This window comes from Triticum aestivum, chromosome 5B (assembly GCF_018294505.1).
Source record: "Triticum aestivum cultivar Chinese Spring chromosome 5B, IWGSC CS RefSeq v2.1, whole genome shotgun sequence".
NCBI classification, from domain to species: domain Eukaryota; kingdom Viridiplantae; phylum Streptophyta; class Magnoliopsida; order Poales; family Poaceae; genus Triticum; species Triticum aestivum.
Window position 1 is genome coordinate 491500450 of NC_057807.1, and position 21951 is coordinate 491522400.

The following is a 21951-nucleotide window of genomic DNA, read 5'->3' on the forward strand; positions in this document are numbered from 1 at the left end:
AGATAGGATGTTAAAACATTGTTTCCTCGACGGTATTATTGAGGAAAGGTTGTATGTGATACAACCAGAAGGTTTTGTCAATCCTGAACGATGCTAACAAGTGTGCAAAGCTCCAACAATCCTTCTAAGGACTGGAGTAAGCATCTCGGAGTTGGAATATACGCTTTGATGAGATGATCAAAGATTTTGGGTTTATACAAAGTTTATGAGAAACTTGTATTTCCAAAGAAGTGAGTGGGAGCACTATAGCATTTCTGATGAGTATATGTTGTTGACATATTGTTGATCGGAAATGATGTAGAATTTCTGGAAAGCATATAGGGTTATTTGAAAAGTGTTTTTCAATGGAAAACCTGGATTAAGCTACTTGAACATTGAGCATCAAGATCTATAAGGATAGATCAAAACGCTTAATAGTACTTTCAAATGAATACATACCGTGACAAGATTTTGAAGGAGTTCAAAATAGATCAGCAAAGAAGGAGTTCTTGGCTGTGTTATATGGTGTGAGTATTGAGTAAGACTCAAGACATGACCACGGCAGAAGAGAGAGAAAGGACGAAGGTCGTCCCCTATGCTTCAGACGTAGGCTCTATAGTATGCTATGCTGTGTACCGCACCGGAAGTGTGCCTTGCCATGAGTCAGTCAAGGGGTACAAGAGTGATCCAGGAATGGATCACAGGACAACGGTCAAACTTATCCTTAGTAACTAGTGGACTAAGGAATTTTCTCGATTATGGAGGTGGTAAAAGAGTTCGTCGTAAAGGGTTACGCCGATGCAAACTTTGACACTAATCCGGATTATTCTGAGTAGTAAACCGGATTCGTATAGTAGAACAGCTATTTGGAATAGCTCCAAATAGAGCGTGGTAGCTGCATCTAGGAGATGACATAGAGATTTGCAAAGCACACCAAGATCTGAAAGGTTCAGATCCACTGACTAATAACCTCTCTCACAAGCGAGATATGACCAAACCCCATGGGTGTCGACTCATTACAATCACATAGTGATGTGAACTAGATTATTGACTCTAGTGCAAGTGGGAGACTATTGGAAATATGCCCTAGAGGCAATAATAAAATGGTTATTATTGTATTTCCTTGTTCATGATAATTGTCTATTATTCATGCTATAATTGTATTGACCGGAAATCGCAATACATGTGTGAATACATAGACCACAACATGTCCCTAGTGAGCCTCTAGTTGACTAGCTCGTTGATCAACAGATGGTCATGGTTTCCTAACCATGGACATTGGATGTCATTGATAACGGGATCACATCATTAGGAGAATGATGTGATGGACAAGACCCAATCCTAAGCCTAGCACAAGATCGTGTAGTTCGTATGCTAAAGCTTTTCTAAATGTCAAGTATCTTTTCCTTAGACCATGAGATTGTGCAACTCCCGGATACCGTAGGAATGCTTTGGGTGTACCAAACGTCACAACGTAACTGGGTGGCTATAAAGGTGCACTACGGGTATCTCCGAAAGTGTCTGTTGGGTTGGCACGAATCGAGACTGGGATTTGTCACTCCGTGTGACGGAGAGGTATCTCTGGGCCCACTCGGTAGGACATCATCATAATGTGCACAATGTGATCAAGGAGTTTATCGCAGGATGATGTGTTACGGAACGAGTAAAGAGACTTGCCAGTAACGAGATTGAACAAGGTATCGGGATACTAACGATCGAATCTCGGGCAAGTACTATCCGGTAGACAAAGGGAATTGTATACGGGATTGATTGAATCCTTGACATCATGGTTCATCCGATGATATCATCGTGGAACATGTGGGAGCCAACATGGGTATCCAGATCCCGCTGTTGGATATTGGCCGGAAAGTTTGCTCGGTCATGGTTGCATGGTTCCCGAACCCGTAGGGTCTACACACTTAAGGTTCGATGACGCTAGGGTTATAGGGAATAGATATACGTGGTTACCGAATGTTGTTCGGAGTCCCGGATGAGATCCCAGACGTCACGAGGAGTTCCGGAATGGTCCGGAGGTAAAGATTTATATATGGGAAGTCCTGTTTTGGTCACCCGAAAAGTTTCGGGTGCTATCGGTAACGTACCGGGACCACCGGGAGGGTCCGGGGGGTCCACCAGGTGGGGCCACCGGCCCCAGAGGGCTGTGTGGGCCAAGTGTGGGAGGGGACCAGCCCCAGGTGGGCTGGTGCGCCCCCCCCCCCCCACCAGGGCCCAAGGCGAAGAGAGAATGGAAAGGGGGGAAACCCTAGGCTCAGATGGGCCTAAGGCCCACCTAGTGGTGCGCCCCCCTCTCTCCCCCTTGGCCGCCCCCCTAGATGGGATCTAGGGCTGGCCGCCACCCCTAGGGGTGGAAACCTAGGTGGGGGCCCAGCCCCTCCCTTTCCCCTATATATAGTGGGGGTTTGGGGCTGCCATATAGATGAGAACTCTCCCTCTTGGCGCAGCCCTACCCCTCTCCCTCCTCGTCTCTTGTGGTGCTTGGAGAAGCCCTGCTGGAGTGCCACGCTCCTCCACCACCACCACGCCGTCGTGCTGCTGCTGGATGGAGTCTTCCCCAACCTCTCCCTCTCCCCTTGCTGGATCAAGGCACGGGAGACGTTATCGGGCTGCACGTGTGTTGAACGCGGAGGCGCCGTTGTTCGGCGCTTAGATCGGAATCAACCGCGATCTGAATTGCTACGAGTATGACTCCTTCATCCGTGTTCTTGTAACGCTCCCGCTTAGCGATCTACAAGGGTATGTAGATGCACTCCCCTTCCCCTCGTTGCTAGATTACTCCATAGATTGATCTTGGTGATGCGTAGAAAATTTTGAATTTCTGCTACGTTCCCAACAACTAGACCATGATGAACCTACCAACTATGAGGAAGCGATGATGAGCCCAGATTCCGCGAAATGGCTTGAGGCCATGAAATATGAGATGGGATCCATGTATGAGGACAAAGTGTGGACTTTGGTGAACTTACCCGATGATCGGCAAGCCATTAAGAATTAATGGATCTTCAAGAGGAAGACGGACGCTGATAGTAGTGTTATTATCTACAAAGCTTGAATTGTCGCAAAAGGTTTTCGACAAGTTCAAGGAGTTGACTACGATGAGACTTTCTCACCCGTAGCGATGCTTAAGTCTGTCTGAATCATGTTAGCAATTGTCGCATTTCATGATTATAAAATTTGGAAAATGGATGTCAAAAATGCATTCCTGAATGGATTTCTAGAAGAAGAGTTGTATATGATGCAACCAGAAGGTTTTGTCGATCCAAAGGGTGCTAATAAAGTGTGCAAGCTCCAACGATCCATTTATGGACTGGTGCAAGCCTCTCGGAGTTGGAATAAACGCTTTGATAGTGTGATCAAAGCATATGGTTTTATACGGACTTTTGGAGAAGCATGTATTTACAATAAAGTGAGTGGGAGCTCTGTAGCATTTTTAATATTATATGTGGATGACATATTGTTGATTGGAAATGATATAGAATTTCTGGATATCATAAAGGGATACTTGAATAAGAGTTTTTCAATGAAAGACCTCGGTGAAGTTGCTTACATATTGGGCATCAAGATCTATAGAGATAGATCAAGACGCTTAAATAAGATTTTTCAATGAGTACATACCTTGACAAGATTTTGAAAGAGTTCAAAATAGATCAGTCAAAGAAGGAGTTCTTGCTTGTATTACAAGGTGTAAAGTTGAGTAAGACTCAAAGCCCGACCGCGGCAGAAGATAGAAAGAGAATGAAAGTCATTCCCTATGCCTCAGTCATAGGTTCTATAAAGTATGCTATGCTGTGTACCAGACCTATTGTGTACCTTGCCATGGTTTTGGCAAGTGGGTACAATAGTGATCTAGGAGTAGATCAATGGATAGCGGTCAAAATTTTCCTTAATGAGGACTAAGGAAATGTTTCTCGGTGATGGGGTGATAAAGAGTTCGTCGTAAAAAGTTGCGTCGATGCAAGCTTTTACACCGATCCAGATAACTCTAAGTCTCAATCTGGATACGTATTGAAAGTGGGAGCAACTAGCTAGAGTAGCTCTATGCAGAGCATTGTAGACATAGAATATTTGCAAAATACATATGGCTCTGAGAGTAACAGACCCGTTGACTAAAGTTCTCTCATAAACAAAACATGATCACGCCTTAGTACTCTTTGGGTGTTAATCACATAGTGATGTGAACTAAATTATAGAATCTAGTAAACCCTTTGGGTGTTGGTCACATGGCGATGTGAACTATGGGTGTGAATCACATATAGATGTGAACTATTGGTGTTAAATCACATGGCGATGTGAACTAGATTATTAACTCTAGTGCAAGTGGGAGACTGAAGGAAATATGCCCTAGAGGCAATAATAAAGTTGTTATTTATATTTCCTTATATCATGATAAATGTTTATTATTCATGCTAGAATTGTATTAACCGGAAACTTAGTACATGTGTGAATACATAGACAAACAGAGTGTCACTAGTATGACTCTACTTAACTAGCTCGTTAATCAAAGATGGTTAAGTTTCCTAGCCATAGACAAAGAGTTGTCATTTGATAAACGGGATCACATCATTAGAGAATGATGTGATTGACTTGACCCATCCGTTAGCTTAGCACTATGATCGTTTAGTTTATTGCTATTGCTTTCTCCATAACTTATACATGTTCCTATGACTATGAGATTATGCAACTCCCGAATACCAGAGGAACACTTAGTGTGCTATCAAACGTCACAACGTAACTGTGTGATTATAAAGATGCTCTACAGGTGTCTCTGATGGTGTTTGTTGGGTTGGCATAGATCGAGATTATGATTTGTCACTCCATGTTTCAGAGAGGTATCTCTCGGCCCTCTCGGTAATGCACATCACTAAAAGCCTTGTAAGCAATGTGACTAAAGAGTTAGTTACGGGATGATGCATTACGGAACGAGTAAAGAGACTTGCCGGTAACGAGATTGAACTAGGTATTGAGATACCGACGATCGAATCTCGGGAAAGTAACATACCAATGACAAAGGGAACAACGTATGTTGTTATGCGGTTTGACCGATAAAGATCTTCGTAGAATATGTGGGAGCCAATATGAGCATCCAGGTTCCGCTATTGGTTATTGACCGGAGACGTGTCTCGGTCATGTCTACATAGTTCTCGAACCCATAGGGTCCGCACGCTTAAGGTTTCGATGATAGTTTTATTATGAGTTTATGAGTTTTGATGCCAAAAGCCTAAGCTTGGGGATGCCTCGGGAAGGCATCCCCTCTTTCGTCTTCGTCTATCGGTAAATTTACTTGAGGCTATATTTTTTCACCACATGATATGTGTTTTACTTGGAGTGTCTTGTATGATTTGAGTCTTTGTTTTTTAGTATGCCACAATCTTTGCTGTACACACCTTTTGGGAGAGACACGCATGAATCGTAATTTATTAGAATACTCCATGTGCTTCACTTATATTTTTTGAGCTAGGCAAAATTGATCTAGTGCTTCACTTATATCTTTTTAGAGCACGGCGGTGGTTTTATTTTATAGAAATTGATGAACTCTCGTACTTCACTTATATTATTTTGAGAGTCTTTATAACAGCATGGTAATTTGCTTTGGTTATAAAATTAGTCCTAATATGATAGGCATCCAAGAGGGATATAATAAAAACTTTCATATGAAGTGCATTGAATACTATGAGAAGTTTGATTCCTTACGATTGTTTTGAGATATGAAGATGGTGATATTAGAGTTATGCTAGTAAGTAGTTGTGAATTTGAGAAATACTTGTGTTAAAGTTTGTGTGTCCCGTAGCATGCACGTACGGTGAACCGTTATGTGATGAAGTTAGAGCATGATTTATTTATTGATTGTCTTCCTTATGAGTGGCGCTCGAGGACGACCGATGGTATTTTCCTACCAATCTACCCCCCTAGGAGCATCCGCGTAGTACTTCGTTTCGATAACTAATAGATTTTTCAATAAGTATGTGAGTTCTTTATGACTAATGCTGAGTCCATGGATTATATGCACTCTCACCTTTCCGCCATTGCTAGCCTCTCTAGTACCGTGCAACTTTTGCCGGTACCATAAACCCACCACATATCCTTCATCAAAACGGCCACCATACCTACCTATTATGGCATTTCCATAGCCATTCCCTAATATATTGCCATGCAACTTTCCACCGTTCCATTTATTATGACATACATCATCATTGTCATATTGCTTTGCATGATCATGTAGTTGATATCAGATTTGTGGCAAAGCCATCGTTCATCATTTTTTATACATGTCGCTCTTGATTCATTGCACATCCCGGTACACCGTCGGAGGCATTCACATAGAGTCATGTTTTGTTCTAAGTATCAAGTTGTAATTTTTTGAGTTGTAAGTAAATAAAAGTGTGATGATCTTCATTATTGGAGCATTGTACCAAGTGAGGAAAGGATGATGGAGAATATGATTCCCCACAAGTCGGGATGAGGCTCCGGACGAAAAAAATTAAAAGAGGCCAAAAAATGAAAGAAGGCCCAACAAAAAAAAAGGAAGAGAAAAGAAAAAAAATGAGAGAAAAAGAGAGAAGGGACAATGTTACTATCCTTTTTTCCACACTTGTGCTTCAAAGTAGCACCATGATCTTCATGATAGAGAGTCTCCTATGATATCACTTTCATATACTAGTGGGAATTTTTCATTATAGAATTTGGCTTGTATGTTCCAACGATGGGATTCCTCAAAATTGCCCTAGGTCTTCGTGAGCAAGCGAGTTGGATGCACACCAACTTAGTTTTCTTTTTTGAGCTTTCATAAACTTATAGCTCTAGTGCATCCATTGCATGGCAATCCCTACTCACTCACATTGATATCTATTAATGGGCATATCCATAGCCTATTGATACGCCTAGTTGATGTGAGACTATCTCCTTCTTTTTGTCTTCTCCACAACCACCGTCTATTCCACCTATAGTGTTATGTGTCCATGGCTTACGCTCATGTATTGCGTGAAAGTTGAAAATGTTTGAGAACATCAAAAGTACGAAACAAATGTTTGGCTTGTGATCAGGGTTGTGATTGATTTAAATATTTATGTGAAGAAAATGGAGCATAGCCACACTATATGATTTTGTAGGGATAACCTTTCTTTGGTCATGTTATTTTGAGAAGACATAATTATTTTATTAGTATGCTTGAAGTATTATTGTTTTATGTCAATATTAAACTCTTATTTTGAATCTTACGGATCTGACCATTCATGCCACAATAAAGAGAATTACATGGATAAATATGTTACGTATCATTCCACATCAAAAGTTTTATTTTTATCATTTACATACTCGAGGACGAGAGGGAATTAAGCTTGGGGATGCTTCATACATCTCCAACGTATCTATAATTTTTTTATTGTTCCATGCTATTATATTATCTGTTTTGGATGTTTTATATGCATTAACATGCTATTTTATATGATTTTTGGGACTAACCTATTAACCTAGAGCCCAGTGCCAGTTTCTATTTTTTCCTTGTTTTAGAGTTTCGCAGAAAAGGATACCAAACGGAATCCAAACAGAATAAAACTTTCGCAATGATTTTTTTTTGGACCAGAAGACACCCAGGAGACTTGAAGTGCAAGTCAGAAGAGCCACAAGGCGTCCACAAGGGTGGAGGGCGCGCCCAGGGGGGTAGGCTGCGCCCCCCAACCTTGTGGGCCCCTCGGAGACCCCCTGACCTAGATCTTCCTCCTATATATACTCTTATACCCCATAAACATCCAGGGGGCCAAGAAACCACTTTTCCACTGCCGCAACCTTCTGTACCCGTGAGATCCCATCTTGGGGCCTTTTCCGTCATCCCGTCGGAGGGGGAATAGATCACGGAGGGCTTCTATATCAACACCATTGCCTCTCCGATGAAGCGTGAGTAGTTTACCTCAGACCTACGGGTCCATATTTAGTAGTTTGATGGCTTCTTCTCTCTCTTTGATTCTCAATACAAAGTTCTCCTCGATGTTCTTGGAGATCTATTCGATGTAATACTCTTTTGCAGTGTGTTTGCCGAGATCTGATGAATTGTGGATTTATGGTCAGCTTATCTATGAATATTTATTTGAATCTCCTCTGAATTCTTTTATGCATGATTTGATATCTTTACAAGTTTCTTCGAACTATCGATTTGGTTTGGCCAACTAGATTGGTTTTTCTTGCAATGGGAGAAGTGTTTAGCTTTGGGTTCAATCTTGTGGTTCTCGATTCTAGTGACAAAAGGGGAACCGACACATATTGTATTGTTTCCATCGAGGATAAAAAGAGAGAGTTTTCATCATATTTCTTGAGTTAATTCCTCTACATCATGTCATCTTGCTTAAGGCGTTACTCCGTTCTTTATGAACTTAATACTCTAGATGCATGCTGGATAGTGGTCGACATGTGGAGTAATATTAGTAGATGCAGAATCGTTTCGGTCTACTTGACACGGACGTGATGCCTATATTCATGATCATTGCCTTAGATATCATCATAACTTTGCGCTTTTTCTATCAATTGCTTGGCAGTAATTTGTTCACCCACCGCAATACTTTCTATCTTGAGAGAAGCCTCTAGTGAAACCTATGGCCCCCAGGTCTATTTTCCATCACACAAGTTTCTGATCTACAATTCTAGTTTCCTATTTACTTTCTTTTGCAATATTTTACTTTCCGTTTCATAAACCAAAAATGCCAAAAATATTACTTTACCCTTTATCCATCTCTATCAGATCTCACTTTGCGAATAACCGTGAAGGGATTGACAACCCCTTTATCGCGTTGGTTGCAAGTTGGTGTTTGTTTGTGCAGGTATTCGGCGGCTTGTTGCGTTGTCTCCTATTGGATTGATACCTTGGTTCTCAAAACTGAGGAAAATACTTACGCTACTTTGTTGCATCATCCTTTCCTCTTCAAGGGAAAAACTAACGCAAGCTCAAGAGGTAGCAAGGCCGGGGTCATCCTCTTTTTCAAAAAAAAAATTGTTATAAGTCTTGGTGAGTACAATTGTAATCATCCTTGTACCCATTGAAAATTGTTGCGGATAGGGCAACGAATCCTTTGGTGGCTTGTACGTACAGTTTGATATAGATGCGCGGAGGTCTTTTTTTACAGCCTCTTGGGCTTTCGTTCAACTTAATTTGTATAAGACAACAATTTGCTTGCTTTGATGCTTGTTTTTTGAAAGAAGGCCTGAGGCCATGCGTTACATAAGTGACCCCCTTGCAAAGTACAAAACTACACCAGAAACAAAGAAAAAGAAAAAGGCAAGATACAAGGTGTTGCAGGACAACAACACAATCCATATTACAACAAGCAAGCAGCAAGTGCAGCAAAGAAGCATGGCTTGCAGGCTTGCAGCCTTGCTGGTCAGGCCCTTCATCCGTGATCAGGACAACCAGAAACAGGAAGGAGGCCAACTCGACGGAGAGACTAGTCGGTACAATAGGTAGTGTCTTCACCAACCCCTGGGAATCCAGCTACCTTCTCACCTGGATCAAAAGCGCCATACCATCGGACGGTGAGAATGCTTCCCCTGAACCTGGATGGAGGTTAACGCTAAGACCACAAGGGGAGGTCTCCGGGCACAAGCACCTCGCCGCACCTAACTCAGCATGGGAGTACCACCGTTGAAGCCACGGAGCAATCAACATGAGGAGGAGAAGTTGTGGATAGAATCAGTGGAGAGTAGAGGATTAACTCCTCGGAGCAGCACGCCCACAACCCCCTACAATCCCAAGATGGTGTCTTCAAGAAGAACACAACGCCAAAGTATGTCACCACCATCCAATCCAAGCAATTTAAGGTTTTCACTCGGGATCACGCAAGAGGGAGGGGGAGATAGGTCCAGACAAATGCATCAAGGAGGGAAGCGGCGCTCGTACGTAATGCCGCTGCGGAGACCGGCGAGGCCGATCAGGGATTTCTCCCGGAATTAGCTCCCCACCACCAACACCTGCACCGGCAAGAACTGGCGCCATAAGGCCACCGGGAGTAGGGCAGTAGGGATGGAATGTGACAAACGCAGCCACCGAACGCCGCATGTCGTCTACCATGCCGCCCTTACAGCCATGGAAGCCAACCAACACCAAAGTCACGAGACCTATCCACATGTACCACAACTCCCACAAAACAAGGTCGCTCCGACGCATGCAAACTCCCCGGCACCGCCAAGCTTGAGCAAAGCAGAGACATTTTCGAACCTTGAGGCATTGAACCAGTGAACCCACCGCTCAGGGTGACACCTTCGATGGACGACTTGTCCAACAGATGTCCAAATCTGAAGGAACCGGACAAGCCCGGTCGGAAACTCGTCGGATATGAGTGAACGACAACAAGAAAGAGTAGACGGGCGGAGAGAGGGCTAGGTCCATACCGTACAAGGATGGAGACCTTCTCCCAAAACCAGTGACGGGCGACAGAACCCCCAGTCGAAGCCACCTGTTTCCCCCTCCTGACCCCTCACACAAATAGTAGGTTTAGGCATCCCGCAGACCCCAGCCTAGTGTGCGCTCAATGAAACTTCCATGCCGCCTTGCCATCGGAGATCACCAAGAGAATCATCCCATCGCTCGGAACAGGCCCTGCTACTCCAAATCAGGTCGCACGGGTGTGTCAAGCACGCAGTACTCGGAGGAGGCCCCGCTGCCGCTGTCCTCGGGAGCCACTGGGGCTTGGCCCAATGGCCCTCTCTAGCGGTGGCGAGGAGGAGGAGGGTGAGGGGTGGTGTCAAGGCGGCGGCCAATTTGGTCGCCTCCCGAGTCGCTCCTCGCCTTGATGCTTATAGTGGGTTGGGTCATGTATTGTAATAGACTACTCTCTCTTTAGTGATGTAAAACGTCATATATTAGTTTACAGAGGGAACACTATTTGTGTTGCTGACTTGGCAAATCCTATTCCACACTTATGTGCGAGATTGTGGGGCAAATGTAGGGGGTGCATGCATCCTAGTAGTGGAGGAACAAGGAAAGATTAGGACCGGGGCAGACTCCAAGCTAACTAAAAGAACATAGAGTCACAATCAGATATTTGGATACGTATTATGCAACTATAAGCACTAAACTAGAGAACCATAAATTCAGAATAGTTAGCAAGTCAAACAGTCGATATTATATCGTCCATGCACATAATTTTAATAAAGACTAAAATTAAATATGACAATGGTACTCAAGAATAAATACTAGATATTATTATTTCATAGAGAAGTTGTAAAAGCTTATTCGTATTGGAAAGCACGAAATGTACCATCAAAGTGTTAATGACGGCTCTCATTTTGAGTCTTCATGGCTTGAAACCTTCATGTAATAACATCATGGGGGAGTGATTTAATTATTCCACATTCAGTGTAGCATATCATCAACTGATTGAACCAATCATCATTGATATGCACAGTTTAGACTTGATCAAAGTACCTCATATATGAAATTTAAACATGTATACTTGATAAAAGGAATAAAAAACCTCCGCATATCTGAGATTTGGTAACTTAAAATGAAAATTTGATGACTTGGAATAATTCATAACTAAAATGGTTAAGTTAGAGAAATCGAGAAGAAGCAAAACCTGAACAGAGTCGAGATTCATTTTTTTAATGAACCTGCTCGGAAGTCGGAACGATCAACCACTGGAATCCCCAATTGCCTACATCATTGCAAGTTACAAACCAACATTAAAATAATCCCCCAATCCATAGAGTGAAATATCATGCCACAAATTGCAACATTGCGTTGTCGGGGCATCAATTCAGACTAAGCAGGATCACTCACCTCTGAATAGAGGCATTATTGCGTTGTCGACTATCGGCCTATCGGCCTCCCTTTCCCGCTGGGAGCATTTGCGTCGGTGCCCAGGTGCCTGACGATTGCCTTTGCGGGGCTGCTGACTACCGGGCTACTCGAGCCATCGCCATTGATCGACAGGGAGGCAACCAACAGGAGACAATAAGACATACGGTTTACCCCCAACTCCTATTCAGCCCATGTTGCATGAGTTACAGTGCAATCGATAAAAGGCGCGCGCGCACACACATACTCTGTCTTTTGTATGTTTGAACATGGGTGGGCCCACTATCTGAAGCATGCATGGAAGCTCCTGGTTCTGGGAAGCTTACAAAAGCTCCCCAAGTCGGGTTTTGGAAGCTTCTGGAAGCTTCCAATGATTTTTCTTTTTTCATTTCAGCAAATTTTCTCCTGGTGGGTAATGTGGATAACGATACTTATTGTTTTGTGAAGTAACATGTTTGTGGGTCTTAATGGACTGCAGGCAATGCAGCCCATTTTGCACATGTTGGGTTTTATTATAACTTTGTAAATTATAATCATAGTGTAATAAATATAAATTTCAAATATTTGAGTTTTATAAATATTACACATGCAAATAAAATAATGTATTTAAAAAATATTGATGTAATTTATAAAAATATTTACATGCGGGATACATTTAGTAAATAAAAAAATTGGTAAAATGCAAAAAACATTAAATTATTTAGTAAATGTAAAAATATACTCTTGCCTTATATTTAAATCATACAAAATTATGAATACAAATATTTTTATAATCAAAAATACTATTTTATTTATATGATTTTTGTGAAAAATATGTCAATAATTTTAGAAATTACCTGAAAATTTTTCTAATAAGTTGTTTTATTTGTATGTATAATATTCATAATACACTTTTAGCTGCAATTTTCCCTTCAGCTGACAGGTGGGACCCATAGGCCATAGAGACATATGCATTGTAGGCCATCCTGTTCAGTGGGTCCTATGTTATGCTGGCACGCCATGTGTGCGTGCTAACAAAAATACGGTGCCGCATAAGTATATTGTGTCTACTAATGGGATTAGCATCATATTTGCACGCTTGTGCCAAGTTTTAGAACCGGTTCGGCATATTTTTCAAGTTCATACACTAAAGTAAGCATCGATGGCAAGTTTAAGCACTGTTGGTGTATTTACCTCTATATAAATGCCATTTTTGCATAAATAAAATATATAACCTTGTAACAGCATCTACAACCAGGTTCGTCAAATCCCCTCAAACGATCGGGCGGACAGCCCGATCAATGAACCGTAAAAAAAAGACCCAAACGTGTGCCTCAAACCAGTCTCAAACGCCCGGACTGACCGGCACCTCTCATATCCAACTCAAATCTGGGGCGGACATGGGGCGGCCCGGGCACGACCGGACGCGTCCGCCACGTCAGAACTGACAGCCCCACCCAACAAAAAGGGACCAAATCCCCCCTACGACCTACCCATGTTAACTTGCTCGTCAGCGTCGTACGTCTGCTACCTCCGTCGCCACCCTTGTTCCAACCTATGAAGCAAAAAAGAGCTGGAAAGCCATCAATGCTCCTTTTGTGAGGGATATTGACAATGATTATGAATCTTCAAGCAGAGAAGATTCATAATGACAGTCAATAACCTTCAGAAATGATGCAAACCGATGCTTATCACTTTTGGACAACACGGCTATTTAAACCGGTAGCCACGATCCTCGAGCGATGAGGCGGGACTAAACCGACAACCTCGCGGGGCCAACACGGATGTATCTACACTAGAAAATTAAGTAAGAACAATCCCGCGGGGCCAACACGGATGTCATCTACACTAGAAATCTAAGTAAGAACAACCCCGCCGGCCCAACACGGACTGACAGTTGGGGTCATCTACACTGGAATTGACATCCCCCCCCCCCCCCCCCCCCCCTAAAATGATCGATGTGCATGTGTTTACATGTATTTGATGTTTTGAAAATAGGATTTGTGATTGTAAATGACAAAATTTGAGGCCCCCCGGTCACTATCCACGGGCGTGTCCGTGTACGTTTTAGAGACCAGATTTATTACGTGTGCCTGTAGATGCTCTAAGAAAGAAGACGGGGGTAAAGAGCCCGTCCACCAGTGGCTTACAAACTATTCTTAACAATTTTCTTGACCATTTTAAGAAGATAAAAATAATCTACTTTCTCATTCCGGAACGAGCAAAGAAAAGCTCGTGCCTGCTAGCCAGCCAGGTTCTTCGTACCGGCTAATCCCAACATGCATGACAGCATGGATGAACATGCATGCGGGAATGCCAGTAAGTAAAAGCTAGATAAAGAGACTAGACTAACACAAGTTGCTCGCAGTAAAGTAAGCACGATCCATAATCAAACCACCAAGAGACGATCCTCACGGGAGGTTTCGTTGGCATTGGACGATTTTACCTAGTGTGTAGTGACGGACGACAGATGCATGCATGCATGGCAATCATTACCTAGCTTCCTCGTTTAACTCGTCATGCATGCACCAGAGTATGTTTCTTTAGCATCAACTTTGCCTTTTCCTTCACTTTTGGCAGATTCGCCGCCTCTAATGGATCATGTTTATGCAATGCCAAAACTCCAGTGACCATTATATGAGTGCCCTACTGCGAAAGTGCTCCAACATTAGTGTAGTGGGGCTTTTAATTAAAACAAACATGAGTTGTGGGGCTTGTCTAGCATGGAAGTGGACCTCTGACACTAAGGAGGCAAGTTAGGCAGCTACAGTGGCAGATATGTGTAGAACAGAGAAGGCAATCAGAGAGATAACACTATTCATGTATTACTGTATACTATGAATTACTGTATAAAAATCACCGTTGATAAACTATTGTTTCAAAACACTGTTCTAGCTGCAAGGAAGAAAACTTAGTTTACTGTAGCTGCCCTAACATCCCTTGATAAGTCAGAGGACCTCGCTCCATCTAGCATTTGGCAAGGACGTAGCACGTGAGGAAAAAGAGATCAGGTAACTTCAGCTTCTAACCAGATTCGTAGTACGAGTTTGGACTTGGCTAACTAGGTTATAATTAGCGATGCGATGAACATGAGTCGTCTGATTCAAATTAATTATCATTGCTATTGCTTTAGTACAACTTTGTAACAAGTACCAAAATTTCAGTTTAAACGACACGATCGACCTCCATACCGGCTGATAGGTTGGCCCTCCATGACACAATGAGACACTGAGTGACATCCGTTGGGCCTAGCCACGCTGGCTATTCTCATGGCGTGGTCCATCTGGAGGCAGCGCAATCGGTGTGTTCTCGACGGCGAAACCCCCTTCATCTCGCAACTCTTCGTATCTATCCAGGACGAGACTAGATCCTGGACTAGGGTAGGCGCGCGCAGACTCAGCTCGTTGCTAGCATAGGGTCCTTTATGTACTCGGGCTGAGCAACCCGTCACCGATGTTATACTGCTCCTTGCCTTGTGTGTTGTGCGCAAGGCATTGAATTTGCAACCCCCGCTCCCCTCCCCTACTATGCTGTTGTCCCTCTCTTCCTATCAATGAAAAGATATGCACTCTCACGTATTTGAAAAAAAAAAAGATTACGACCCAAAACAACTTCTACTTGCAATTTGACCAAAAATGTGTCAACCCAGTGACACCAGATCGGTCGGTCAAACATGGTTTACTAGAGTAATTAGCACGCTGGGATAGTCCTAGCTTATGCACCCAAGAGACCTATTACAGTAGTAGACTGCTCACGTACAGACGCGAAAGTGTGAAATGTCGCATAGGTTTAGTTGTTGCCATGTCGACTGCTGTCCTTTTCTCACGTAGAATGCATGACCGGCTGACTGGTTGTACGTGTCCCCACCTGTCGAATTATTACTATATATAATATAAGCTCGGGCAAATTGTCAAGTCAAGACGTCAAGTATGACACACAATCTCAATGCCAGGCGCTGATCGAAAACGCTGACGCTCTTACTCTAGCTACCTAACGAGCAGAGGAGGAGTTGTAGCGTGCTTTCGCGCCGAAAATGTGCAGATTCTTGTTTGAACTTTGAGGTCACGCTTTACCAACCATTGACCCTAAACATGGAGTAAATTGGATAGAAGTACCACAATTGGGGCATTGGAAGCAAATTGGTACCAAGTTTGGTAATTTTTACATGTCAGTACCAAGTCTGGGGCTATACGTTACAAAAAGGTCTAAATCACGTATAAACACGTATTGACAGTGTATCTGACCGGCGGGGCCCGCCTGTCAGCTGCCGACGTGGCATTTTTTTTGCAGAAACCCCCCCCCCCCCCCCCCCCCCCCCCCCGCACCTCCTTCGTCCTCATGCGCGGCGGCGCTCGATCTGGATCGAGGGGAGGAGCCCCTTGAGCCCCTCACGCCCGCTGCTGCGCCTTCTTCCTGGACGCCATCGGCGGCAAGGCGCTCACCGAGGCAGTAGCAGCAGCAGCAGGGAGCGGAGGCGTCGCGGCGGACGCAGCTGCAGGAGTCGGCGGAGGCGCGCGCGGCCGCGGCGCCGCTGCCGTGCCCGCGGTGCCGGAGCCGGGAGACCAAGTTCTGCTACTTCAACAACTACAACGTGAACCAGCCGCACCACTTCTGCAAGGCCTGCCACCGCTACTGGACGGCTGGCGGCGCGCTCCGCAACGTGCCCATCGGTGCCGACCGCCGCAAGAACCAACCGCTCGGCCCCATCGCCACCGTCGCCGGCCACCACCACCGCGCCGCCGCCGGCTTCGTCCTCGGCTTCCCCAGCCCCTCCTCCTCCCCCACCTTCCCACCGCCCATGTACGCCGACCGGTGGCAGCTCGGGCCGGATGGCCGGTTCTGATCCCATCCCACCGACACAGCCATTGATCGGCTCTTCGCCAGCGCGCGCTTCGCCCGCATCGCGCTGGCCGGCACGGGGGCCGTGGTCCGGGCGGGAAACACGGAGGCGTACCGCGCCGTGGCGGCGGCCGACAGGGCGGGCGTCGCGCTCGGGAGCGCAGGGGTGGCCGAGTTCGTCAGGGAGAGCACGGCGGGACGCGCTCTGCCCGCTGGAGCTGCTGCAACGGAGGGGGGAGAGGCCGCGGCGGCGCGAGCAGGGGCAGCTCCGGCGCGAGCAGGGGCGGCGGTGATGCGAGAGGAGCTCGGGCTCGAGGGGATCCTCCCCTCGATCCAGACCGGGCGCCGCCGTGCGGGGGGTTTCTGCAAAAAAAATGCCACGTCGGCAGCTGACAGGCGGGCCCCGCCGGTCAGATACACTGTCAATACGCGTTTATACGCGATTTTTGTAACGTATAGCCCCAGACTTGGTACTGACATGTAAAAATTACCAAATTTGGTACCAATCTGCTTCCAATGCCCCAATTGTGGTACTTCTGTGCAATTTACTCCTAAACATGTGTACAACTTGCAAAGCCTCATGTACTTACTCCTACTGAACCGGCCGGACAGTTGAGACTTGAGAGTCGTGAGTCGTGACGACATTTGATCGAACACCTTCGCACTACTACGTAGGAGCCGAGTCAAACGTGCGAGAGGCGGCCGGGTCAAAAGTCTCAGCCATGCATGCTCGGAACAGTAATTTAGACACATGGAACAAGTTGTTTAAATGGGATTTCACCAACCGCTTTAATTTCCCGTAGTGCTCGCCACTACGTACGGCCCCTATATATGTCGCCACTGGCACCATCAAACGAGCAAACGGTACATCAGGCAGCACAAACATTGCGGCAGCTACCTAGCAAGCAAACTCCTCGTCGCCGATCGAACTTGGCTGCACGGAGCTCGACCTCGCTAGCTAGCTAGCAATGGAGGTGAAGGTGCTGAGCTCCAGGCTCGTCAAGCCCGCCTACAAGGCCGGCGCTCCAGCCACGGAGCACATCCCCCTGTCCGTCTTCGACACGGTCACGTACCAGATCCAGATGGCCATCATCTACGCCTTCGCGCCGCCCGCGCCGTCCACCGCCGCCATCGAGAAGGGCCTCACGGCCGTCCTCGCGCAGTACCGCGCGTTTGCCGGGCAGCTCGGCGAGTCCCCCGACGGCGCGCCGGCCGTGGTCCTGAATGACCGTGGCGCACGCCTCGTGGAGGCGTCCGTGGACGCCGACCTCGTCGACATGGCGCCGGCCAAGCCCACGCCGGCGCTGCTCAAGCTGCACCCGGACCTGGACGCGGAGCACCAGGAGGTGGTGGTGCTGCAGCTCACGCGGTTCCGCTGCGGCTCCCTCGCCGTCGGGTTCACGTCCAAGCACGTCGTCGCCGACGGCCACGCCACCAGCAACTTCCTAGTCGCCTGGGGCCGCGCCACCAGGGGGCTGCCCATGGGCGTCCCGCCCGTGCACCACCAGAAGGACCTCTTCAAGCCGAGGTCCTCGCCAGCTCGCCCGGAGCACGACCACCGCAGCAGGGAGTACCACCGGCCGTCGCCCACCGCCGCCGCCGCCGGCCACCATCACGGGGACGACGGCGCCGAAAGCAACATCGTCATCCACAAGGCGCACTTCACCAAGGACTTCATCGCGGGGCTCCGCGCCAGGGCCTCGGAGGGGCGCGGGCGGCCGTTCAGCCGGTTCGAGACCATCCTCGCGCACCTCTGGCGCACCATGACGCGCGCGCGCGACCTGAGCCCCGGCGAGGCCACGTCGATCCGGATATCGGTGGACGGGCGGCACCGGGTGGGCAGGCCGGCGGAGTACTTCGGCAACCTGGTGCTCTGGGCGTTCCCGCGGGCCACGGCGGGCGAGCTGCTGAGCCGGCCGCTGAAGCACGCGGCGCAGGCGATCCACGACGAGGTGGCGAGGGTGGACGGCGCCTACTTCCAGTCCTTCGTTGACTTCGCGTCCTCCGGCGCGGCGGAGAAGGAGGGGCTGGCCCCGAGCGCCGTGCTCAAGGACGTGGTGTGCCCGGACGTGGAGGTGGACAGCTGGCTGACGTTCCCGTTCTACGAGCTGGACTTCGGCACGGGGAGCCCCAGCTACTTCATGCCGTCCTACTTCCCGACGGAGGGGATGCTGTTCCTGGCGCCGTCCTACCTCGGCGACGGCAGCGTAGACGCCTTCGTCCCCGTCTTCCGGCACAACCTGCAGGCCTTCAAGGAATGCTGCTACTCCATGGAGTAGAGCCATGCATGAATGGTCGGTCGAATCGACCGGTGCAATGAACGAGAAAGAATGTTACCGTGCGTGCGAGAGAGATGGAACGGAACTGCATGCCAAACCGGCGCGGTTGTTGGGTCGGGTTGGTGAGGGGTGGTCGAATTTTTTTTTAGTTGTGAGTGACGACGCACTTTATGGTGGCGTCCTCCGATTGATCGATCGATTGGTTATTTATATGCCCTGCTCGAAGTTAATAATGTTGATGGATTTTCTTAATCTTCCTTTTGGCTGGCTCCAGTGCACCTTTGAGTAGCAAAGCATCTCGCGATCGGACCGGCCGGCAAATTCTTGTGTTTCGTCGAGTTTTGATCCTAGTACTAGTAGTGATCCCGTACAAGCCAGTGGCCGAACCATGCATGCATGCATGCAGTTGCAGTCAATGTGTGCAGTGTAGACATGATAGTATATCTGTCCACTGGATGTAGCGTCCAGCATGTTACGTGACCATGCACGACCCAAGACTCGTTGTGGACGCATGCATGTCGCGCCACTCACAAGATCCAACCAGCACCAACCATATCATACTTCTAAAAACCATCAACGCCTAGCAGCCAGGAATCTGGCGCAGACCCGTCCTAACGCCGGGGTCACATGGCGGCAAAGAGAACCCACGGTCGACGTGGGTGGTCAGAAGAACGCACTCACCCTTCTCAGGCTGCGGCTTTGACTCCCTCCCCGGGAGCCGCGCCGATCCATGGGGGACCAGCCCTCCGTCAGCCAGGTCGTCGAGATCCGCTTGACTAATTGTCGAGCGGATCCAGTCGCCCTGGATCCAGCCCAGCGGCAGGCCGGTCCTTGATGAAGAGCCACTCCGACTGGTTCCCCTCCCCTTCACCTTCGCCGTCGCTTTCTTTGCTCGCTCCAGGGCCGCCGTCTTCTCCTTCACCATCGTCGCCGGCGAAGCACGCACGAAGCAGCGGCGCCGAGGCAGAAGCAAACGCGGCGGAGAAATCCGGAGAAGAGAGGGGGAAATGAAGGCGCACTGTTGAAAAACCCCCGTCCAACGCTTTATATAACGCTGCTTCCGAGTGGCTGACATGTAGGCCCGGACGATCCTGTCAAATCCCGTAACAGCCGCGTGCGCGATACGTGGCGAAAAAGGCGGCGCGGAGATCGAGGCGGCCCTGCCTTATCCCGTCCGATTGCTGCGGCTACGCCCCGTCCCGCGCGCTTCCCAAAATTCGAATCCCACAAAATCCGCGGGTTGCAGAGCAACTCGTCAGACAGAAGATCTCCTCCACCCTGTCATTCGGAGCTCTCCAAGCGAAGACTTCAGTCGACAGATACAAAGAATGGATCAAGGCGACTGAAAAAGAAGTTAGTGCCGTCACTTAAAAAGTTTATTGATCCAAGACAAGACATGCTCATAGCACAAGAAATGGGTCGGAAGAATTCTCAACTCTTTCCCCACTCAAACCTCGATCCATTCGGGGGCTAATGATGAAGCTATGTACCTAGGGTAGGGTCATGGACCTGTCTAAATTACCCTACCCAAGGACATCTCTAAAAGAAACTACCTGTCAGTCGACCTAGAGGTGATCCACTCGACAGACTCTAGGACACTCGACCATGAAGATAACCACTCGACCATGAAGCTAACCACTCGACGGCCAGGAGATCTAAAGTCACTCTACACGCAACGGTCTGTCATTAAGTAGTCTTTATGGTCTTCATAGCACTTTATGTGGGCGTTACCAGTAACCCCCGGTCTTAATGTACTTTAAACCCGTCATAACTGAGGGCTAGAGGGGTCTGGCGAACTCTATATAAGCCACCCCCCTCCTCAGTGTAAAGGTTTCGCACCCCTGTAACTCATACGCATATAATCCAGTCGACCGCCTCCGGGCTCCGAGACGTAGGGATGTTACTTCCTCCAAAAAGGGCCTGAACTCGTAAATCTCTTGCGTATACAACTGCTCCATAGCTAGGATCTTACCTCTCCATTAAATCCCCCCTACACTACTGTCAGACTTAGAACCACGACAGTTGGCGCCCACCGTGGGGCAGGTGTCTTAGCGACTTATTGGAGAAGTTGCAATCTTTCCGATCTCCTTGATCATGGTTTCAAGCGGAGTGTTGGTCGAGGGTCGCGAGATCCGTCTCGGCGCGCTCACGTTCATCGCCGACGACTCTGCTTGGCTTCAGGAGGCTCCGCTCGACTACGACGCGCTCCCAGTCCGCGGAGCGACGCACTTTTGCGCGTGCGTCCGCGGCATCCTCCTGCGGCAACCGTCGACCCAGTATCGATTGGTCGTTGTGTCATCCTCCCTCCCTGCTTCCCACCGGCGCAAGCGCTCCGGTAGGTCGAGGCTTCAGCGGTGGGTGAGGCACGCGGTGGCCTGCCAGTCGGCCACCCCCCAAGTCGCGGCAATTGAGCCCGACGAATCTCTCCACGGCCTGTTCGACCTGTCAACTGGCTCCGCAGAGACTGCATCCGAGTGCGACAGCAGTGATCCAGCGGCGGAGGTTCTGATGGTCGATGGACCACGCGGTCCTCCCGGTTTTCCCGGCGCCGAAGGAGGCGACAGCGGGGGCGATCCGTCGCATGCCCGTGAAGAGTACCTCCCCGAGCCCCTCAATTCACTGCAGAGGGAAGAACTTCGCCGCCGGAACATGGATGCACTTCACACTCCTATCGTTGGAGAAACCCCAGAGGCTCGCGCCTTAGAGGATGCGCGCTTGGCCAACTTGGCTGAGCACACTCGACTGGAGAACCTTCAGCGAGCACTCGACGAGCGTGCGCGGCAACGGGTTCCGGACTCCAGTCGACGTCAGCTCTTTCCACCACCGACTCAGGTATATCGAACTCCGATTCAGAATTTAGTAGCTGCAGCCCGTATAGCAGAGTCAATTCAGCCTTTCTAGTCAGAAGCTGGCAGAGGCTTGATGCAGATCAGAGATTTGCTCCGGGCAGCAGGAGATCAACATTCAGCTGTATCTCAGTCGCGGAACAGGATTGACAACAGATCCGTGGCTGCGAATACAGTCCAGTCGGCTCATAGCCCCAGATCGCCCCCGAGGCGCGAGGGACGTGGAGACCGG

At 47.9% G+C, this 21951-nt stretch overlaps 2 protein-coding genes across 2 annotated transcripts; both read left to right on the plus strand.

The window, feature by feature from the left end:
• Positions 1–10519: 10519 nt before the first annotated feature.
• LOC123114913 (dof zinc finger protein 5-like) lies at positions 10520–16598 on the plus strand. The gene is made up of 2 exons (XM_044536281.1): positions 10520–10753; positions 16209–16598. The coding sequence occupies exons 1-2, from the start codon at positions 10520–10522 to the stop codon at positions 16596–16598; spliced, it is 624 nt and encodes a 207-aa protein (XP_044392216.1).
• An 874-nt stretch (positions 16599–17472) lies between these two features.
• On the plus strand, positions 17473–19093 carry LOC123116573 (putrescine hydroxycinnamoyltransferase 3). The gene has a single exon (XM_044537515.1). It carries the CDS (start codon positions 17563–17565, stop codon positions 18871–18873), a length of 1311 nt encoding a protein of 436 aa, XP_044393450.1. The 5' UTR covers positions 17473–17562; the 3' UTR covers positions 18874–19093.
• Positions 19094–21951: the final 2858 nt, after the last annotated feature.